This window comes from Amblyomma maculatum, chromosome 10, assembly GCF_055883805.1.
Source record: "Amblyomma maculatum isolate TAMU_Amacu chromosome 10, ASM5588380v1, whole genome shotgun sequence".
Taxonomy (NCBI): domain Eukaryota; kingdom Metazoa; phylum Arthropoda; class Arachnida; order Ixodida; family Ixodidae; genus Amblyomma; species Amblyomma maculatum.
This window is the reverse complement of record NC_139353.1, coordinates 53,829,445-53,837,215: the sequence shown is the minus strand read 5'-3', so window position 1 is coordinate 53,837,215 and position 7,771 is coordinate 53,829,445. Positions and strand designations below refer to the sequence as shown.

Below are 7,771 nucleotides of genomic sequence, written 5' to 3'. Positions count from 1 at the left end.
GATAAAATTATCATTAACCTTAAGTGACGTTTTCAGTGACGTATGAGTTACGTGCTCAGTCCCGTTTGTTGTCGAGCCAGCTACAGCTGTTAGATGAGGCTGAAGGTTCCGCATTAGCAACAGCATTTGGCACTGCTGATTACTTGCCCAATAGCTGTTACCGCGTTAATTAGTACGCGCACAACAAGTTCTATGACATAATCGTGTCGCTGAAGGCAAGTATTGCTTTCTCACGGCTCATAAGCGAGCTTTTGTTTTCACTTCCCTTGCGCGCCTGTTGTAGCACACTTCATTGTTTATCTAGCTGGCTTTTAAACGTTATTCGTTGCATGCTTCCGCGCGTTTTAACCACATTAAGGGCTGACGATGCACCACTACACTCTGTCGTCGTCGACCGAGCGATTGCGCATGTTGTGAACGTTGCATCCTGCCAGCCGCTTTTTGTTTTGCTCTGTGTGGTTTCCGATTCGTAGGGACAACATGGGGCGCATCTTCCTCGAACACATCGGAGGCTCCCGGCTTTTCTCGTGCGCAAGCTGCGACACCATTCTGACCAATCGCAGCGAGCTCATCAGCACGAGGTTCACAGGTGCCACGGGAAGGGCTTTCCTCTTTAATAAAGTGGTCAACCTCAATTTCAGGTGAGCGAGCTCCGAGTCAACATGGAGGTGTCGTGCTCCGTCGCGTCGCTTTGCGTGGTGGCGCTAAGTGCACGGGCAAGAGAGGCATTCGCCATTTCTTTTTTTTTTTTTTTTTTTTTTTTTTTTTGCAGCTGAAAGTTCTCGAAAACGTCACTGCACGCGCGCATATTATACACGCGTTAATGCATACGTAGTGTGACTGCGATCGCAATTCTCGTAGTCAAGTGTGCATTTGAGACGGTACTGCCGTCGTACCTGTTTTGAAGCCCCCGTAAAGGGTTGGCAGGTTGGAGTTACGTTAATAAATACGGCAAAATGGTAACTTTTCAATTTTGGGATCAGCCATGATTGTTTTGGTGTTAGACTTCGTGCCTGCTACTACTGCTACTATAACAAGAAATTAAAAAAAGAAAATGTGAACGGCTATGAACGAATCCTTTGAGATTATTGTATTTTCTCTAAAAACACACTTTGTAATACTGTTCTGAAATATATTTAAGTATTAGCTTTTGCAGTATAACATCCATTAACTCATGAGATACAAAACGAGTGAATTTTTTTTTTTTCCTTGCTGAATGCAGTTTTGAGGAGAGATTGCTGCACTTGGCTGAGAAATTATAATTCACCAGATGTTATTTTACACATTAATGGTTGCAGAAAGCCAGGCTTAGTACTGTTATCTAGAAGACAAAAGAAAATCAGCTCAAGGCATGTTTTGTGCAATAATTAAATGCACAAATAAATTACATTTGGCACTGTGTTTTATGGCTCATACAATCAAATACTCTTACATAAAATTCATGTAAAATGTTGAATCATTCACAGCTCTAATGGCCTACACATACAGGGTCTTGAATATTTGGGGGCTGGGTTTTAAAAAAATCCTATGCAAAATCTACAACCCCATTCGAGCTGAAATTACGTTCACAAAGTAGCAAAATATGGTCTACGTCATCTGATAAGTGATTCAACATCGGTACTTGCCTAGATTTCCCGGAAACGACGGAATATTGCTCTCGGCGGCGTGCACAAATTTCGCAGAAGCGAGTCGAGAAGCTGCGGTCACATGGTGCGCCATCTGTCGAGCGGCGAGGTAACCGCCATCTCCGGCAAGGCCATTGGTGCCATTGGCGCGCTTACTTCGAAGGTGCAGATCGTCTGCTCTTTTAAAGTAATGCCACAAGGAAGAGTCACCGCTTCTCTTACTAAAAACAGTAGTGGAAATGCTACATCAGCAGCATTAGAAACAAAAATAAATATTAACTCGTCGCTTGCTCTTCCGCTACGATTCCGGTGCTGTCAATATCTGGTCCAATCTGGTTGATCATTTTCTGTGGTTCAATGTCCGCAAGCTGCTCATGGGATATGAAAGAGATCGTAGTGAAGACACCCGAGACTGTAACACGCACTTACATCGAACAGTACTCAGGCGTTCACGTCGAAGTGCTTGCTGTGATTTATACCTCAAAATGTCCTCCGGCGGCGTCAATACATCTTTGCAATCTTTCTTCATATTCTTTGAAGACAGATGCCCTCATGCGCTCCGTGATGTCTGCACAAGCAGCCTCAATTCGCTGCTTCAGCTCTGAACAACTTTGAAGTCGGCCTCGGCGGTACACGCGGCTTTTTAGATAGCCCCATAAAAAAAAAAAAAAGAAAAAAAAAACGCATGGAGTTAAGGTCTATTCACACTTGCGACTAGATGAGGCCGCGTGACTACCAGTCGCGCGACCAGAGGAGAGGAGCTCGCCACTACCGATGTTCACACTTGCGACAGTCGCCTTCTCGTTCTGTTCTCGATCCGAACGAGTTGGGAGTACGAGAGCTGCTGGGCGATGACGGCGAACGTCGGTAGCAGCCGCTTGCCAGACACCTTTTTCAGGCGAGCCGGTGCGCATGCCGCGCTCTCGTGTTTCCAGGAGAACGCCGACGACGAATAGACGGTGTCAATCACCGTGGTGTCAATATAACATGTTGCGCCTGCGTGAAAAACTCATTTCTCAAAAGTTCATGGTGCTTACCGGATAGTTCGAATATCTTTCCAATCTCCTCCCAGGCCATATCCTTCTCCCTGCCTTTGAATTCCGGGTGCCGTTTGTTGAAAAGGTAGGGGTATCTTTAACTGCATTGAGAAGGTGCTCGATCGAGTACTCCGGGACCTCGCTGATTGGTGAAATGGTTTGCGACTAGTAGTCGCGCGACTGGAAATTCGAGCAGGGGCGCGATCGGCCCGCGGCAGTCGCTTTTCGACCGATGCGACCGTTTGCGACTGTCGCTTTTCGACCAAAACGGTCGCGCGACCGCTGCTAGTCGCAAGTGTGAATAGACCTTTAGATCAGGTGAACGGGGCGGCCATGGCATGTTGGACGAGCCTTGACCCATCCACATGTTTGGAAATGTTGCATCCAGCCAGTTGCGGTAGGAGCTTGTCCTGCTGAAATATGCAGATCTCCTTCTGCATATGTGTTTCTTCCAACTCGGGCAAAATCTTCTGCTGCAGCATTTCCAAATATGATTCGGCAGTGACGTTGTCCTCAAAATAAAAAGGCCCTACGAGCCCCTCGCGCCACAATCCACACCAAACCATGATATGTGGAGTCTTGTCGTTTGTGGAAAAAAAAAAAAAAAACGAGGATTGTCTTTTGCCCAAAACCGAGTGTTCTGTTTGTCGATTTTTCCATCCAGGTGAAAAGTGGCTTCATCATAATAAAAAGTTCAGATGTCCCCGGTCTTGAATTATCCTTCGTTGTTCCGAGTGGCAGAATTGAAGCCGACGGTCTCTGTCGTCTTAATTCTGAGAGCGCTTGTACAGTTTGCATCTTGTACGGATAGAAGCCCTTGCGTTTCATCGCGCGACTTACCGTTGACGGGCTCACTCCGAAGAACAGCGCAGCGCGCGTACAGGACATCTGAGGGTCCGACGAAAATGCACCCTCAAGGGCATCAGCAATGCTGCGATGTGTTCCCCCTTTATCACTTCTTTCTTTCTTTTTAAGACAGCCTCTTTCTTCGAACATTTTCTTCCATCTTAGCAGTGACCTTTCAGAAGGAGGACGACGGCGAAATTTTACCTTGAATTTCGTCGCACGCAGCGAACTGACCCGGATTCAACAATTCCATGACACAGCTGCCGCCTTTTCTATCGCTGAAAATGAACGCATATCACTGCAGCACACAATGCATTATAGGGCGAACACACAAAAAATTTCGATCTTTCCTCGGGATCAGAACAGAGCAAGAGTCGTCAGAACAGACCAACAGTCAAAAGCAGACGGCACTGGAATCGTAGCGGAAGAGCAAGCGACGAGTTAATATTTATTTTTGTTTCTAATGCTGCTGATGTAGCATTTCCACTACTGTTTTTAGTAAGAGAAGCGGTGACTCTTCCTTGTAGCATTACTTTAAACGAGCAGACAATCTGCACCTTCGAAGCAAGCGCGCAAACGGCACCAATGGCCTTGCCGGAGATGGCGCTTGCCTCGCCGCTCGACAGATGGCGCACCATGTCACCGCAGCTTCTCGACTCGCTTCCGCGAAATTTGTGCACGCCGCCGAGGGCAATATTCCGTCGATTCCGGAAAATCTAGGCAAGTACCGATGTTGAATCACTTGTCAGATAACGTAGACCATATTTTGTTACTTTGTGAACGTTATTTCAGCTCGAATGGGGTAGTAGATTTTGCATAGGAATTTTTTAAAACCCCGCTCCCAAATATTCAAGACCCGATATAAAAAAATATTCATTGGTAGCACTTCTCAACATTGAGTTTGCACATTTAAGAGACAAACGATAACTACAAAAGAGGCCCATCATTAGGTTCAACTCTGTGAGCTTTTCTGTCATTTCTTGTACTGTTTTAACACTAAGTTGAGTCAGGGCGGATCTGTAAACTGTCTTTTCCTGCTGGTGGCTGTCGAGTACGTGACAGACAGATTGATCTTTGCCTCTACAGCGAGGTGCAAGACCGTGTGATGCTGACAGGCCGACATATGGTGCGCGACGTCTCCTGCAAAAACTGCGACACCAAGCTTGGATGGGTGTACGAGTTTGCCACTGAGGAGAGCCAGCGGTACAAGGAGGGACGCGTCATCCTCGAGCGGGCACTCGTGACGGAGAGCGACGGCATTGAGGAGCACTTGGGCAACTGACCCGCTTCTGCCCCCCCACACTAAGACCTGGGCACACTGCGCGAGCATGGCTCTTTTTCCAAGAGTACAGAATTTGGAGGCACTCCTGTGCCACTGGCCTACCTAGATGGCAACTTCACGTCGAAATTCCTCGTGTCGCAGTAAATCGCCACCAGTTGTCTCTCCCAACCTGTGAGCACTGTTCTTGCCGGTCGTTTGTCGTAGGAGGCAGTTTTGGCTTTTGGGATGGGCGTGATTTCGTGTGTGGTTTGTGAGCTGTTCATTGCATGTCTTGACCCTGAATGATCACAGAAGGCAACTGTATAGAGTTGATTACGGAGAAGACACCTTACTCAACCATTTTGGTGTCTGGTGTCGGCAACGGGTTTTTGTTGTGCCTTCCAACGTTACCACAAAGAAAGGGACATCTTGCTGCATTAATTCCCGTGCTACTTGTGCACCACGCTTTGGCATCAAAATTGACGGAACATTTTGAATCCTGTCCTTTGCATGTAACAGGTATGCAGTCTCATGTGCAATCTTGTGGTGCACTTGCATTCCGAAGCTACATAGTTTGAAAGAAATATGCCTGGAGTTTATTACTCGACTAAGCTCTCATGAATTTGATCACCAGAAGGGAAATGGAGAATATTCATGTTTCATCCATAATATTAGTATGTAAAACAGTACTCTAAAAAGGAATTGGCATACTTTCAAACTAAATGTATGCCTAAACATTGCCAGCACAGTAGAGAAAAAGGAAGCAAGTTTTTCTTTTTTTTTTTTTTTGCTTCCTGAAGAAAAGCTAATCTAGTTGTCGTCATCAGTATGTGTGCATGCTAAGTATTTGTCTTGCCTGCTTTAGTGGTGTTAGATTATTTAGCTGTGCCACGTCCAATGTTGCAGGCACGTTTCAGTTAACCTTTTATGGCCGGATGCCGCTGTAGCTGAATTACTCATTATGTCCAGCATCTACTCTCCAGCGTAGCATTTTGTGCCGCAACTCAGCTTTCCGTATAGCCACCTTGATGGTCCGAAAAAAGACCTAGTTTTGCTACAAAATTTTCATCAGTGCCAGCCACTAAATTCATTTCCAAAAACCTGCAGATTACTGCTTCTAAGCATTTCATGCTTACTATTTGCCTTTTTTTTTTTTTATTGCCTTCTAAAATAGGCCTGATTTCTAAACCCATCTTAACTCAGTGAACACCGTCAGTAGCCACCGACAGCAACTTTAGGAAAAACAGACCAACATAGATTATTATTTTAGCACAAGGCTGAGCACAGGCTTGTACGAGCACAAAGCACTTCGCACTGCTTCACTGTAGTTATTGTTGCCTTGGTACATGACAGAACTGACACATCCCTGTGGTGGGACCGTTTTGTTATCTGTGGAGATAGAGCGAGTCATGGAAACATGCATAACCTCTTGATTGTTGGGCGCAACAGAAAAGTCATGTGCTCCAAACCGGTTTCAAAGCCTGGCCGTGATTATCAATTTTGAAAACAAATTTTGCTCACATTTTTAGTAACATATTGTTTACGTAGTCTTCAGTGCAAGTGGTCTAACATCAAAATGTTCAAATTTTACTCTCTGCAGCAGAGAGTCCATCCAGTAATGCTTGGTGTATCTGTGTGTATTGATTGCCCTGCTCCTGGTTATTTACTGGTCTGTACAGTACAGATGTTCTTCTCATTTAATTTGAGTGCCATCGATTGCTGAGCATGATTATTGCTTGAGAGTATTCTTTTATTCTTTGTATGGTGAGTTTGTTGTTGTGAGGTTTTTCAATTTCTCTGCCGTCCGCTGACCATTTGCAGTCTATTTCATAAAAATGCGATTGAGAGTCCAACAAGGACCTACGAAAATATATATATATTGGAGAGGCAGCGTGAAGAAAAGAAATGCAAACCAAACATTTGAAACACATGAAAATAATGATTTTAGTTGAGGTTTAATGCTCACACAGTTTATTTTTAAATCAAAGGTGTGATGGCCGTGATAACAAATCACACCCATAATTTTTTTCTAGCTGAAAATATTTTTGAATTTCCACATGTCAATTGTCCCAATAGATTTTATTAAGCTCCACTGGTACATTAATTGAAGGTGTACCTTGGTATGCACAACCAAGTCTTTCACAAAGGTGAAAGACAAGAGCACTTGTTTCCTGTGTCTGCTCCGATTATGACAATAAACGCTCCATTCAAAGGTGCGAGATGAGAGTATTAAATTTCTACACCTCCAACCTTCATGATAATGAACACATTCAGAAGTGCAAAAAGGGAGTATTTGGTTCCTAAAACTCCCTCAACCTTGAAAATGAGCATGGATGTGCAACCATTGTAAATTTTCCGATATCATATTGAATATTTTCCTATTTGATTCACTGAACAAATCAAACTGTACACACTGAAAATCAAATCCGATCGTAGGTGTTTGAATAATGAAAACAAGGTTTGAGTTGGGCATGCTGCAGTCTTCGTTGACAGCTGTTTCAAACACGGGGCTCACTCCAACACCACACAGCGCGCTGGTGCAATTACACTGTGTTTAGCAACGTTCATGCTACATACAGCCTTCAACACTGGGTAGCATGACAAGGTACACCAAACCTTGCTTTCATGCCCAATATCAAAGGGAAGGTTTCCCCTCAAATAGCAGGTAGCAGGCAAGGGGGGGTATGAAATGAGGGTCTCAGAGTTAAAATATACAGACTTCACTCTATTCACCTCATAGCGGACATCACTGTTACATGTTTTGACAGCCACAAATTTAAAATATCACTGAAAAAGGGTTCACAAAGTCCTTATTAAATGCTTGCGCTAATGAGCGAGCATGAAGAGTACAAGTCTTCAGGAGTGAGCCGATAATTTGAAAACATATTGAAATTAGCATCCATGTGCCTTGCAGTTATTGCCCCAATAAGTCTTTCACGTGAATCCTACCTCTGAACATTGTAAGGCACAACATCACTGGGAAAGTACTGTCAATGGCTCGC

The 7,771-nt window shown here is 44.6% G+C and overlaps 1 protein-coding gene across 1 annotated transcript; it reads left to right on the top strand.

Moving 5' to 3' along the window:
- Positions 1-50: 50 nt before the first annotated feature.
- Ype (yippee zinc finger protein) lies at positions 51-6,988 on the top strand. Its single transcript, XM_084582800.1, has 3 exons — positions 51-215; positions 474-641; positions 4,595-6,988. The coding sequence occupies exons 2-3, from the start codon at positions 481-483 to the stop codon at positions 4,788-4,790; spliced, it is 357 nt and encodes a 118-aa protein (XP_084438926.1). The 5' UTR covers positions 51-215; positions 474-480; the 3' UTR covers positions 4,791-6,988.
- Positions 6,989-7,771: the final 783 nt, after the last annotated feature.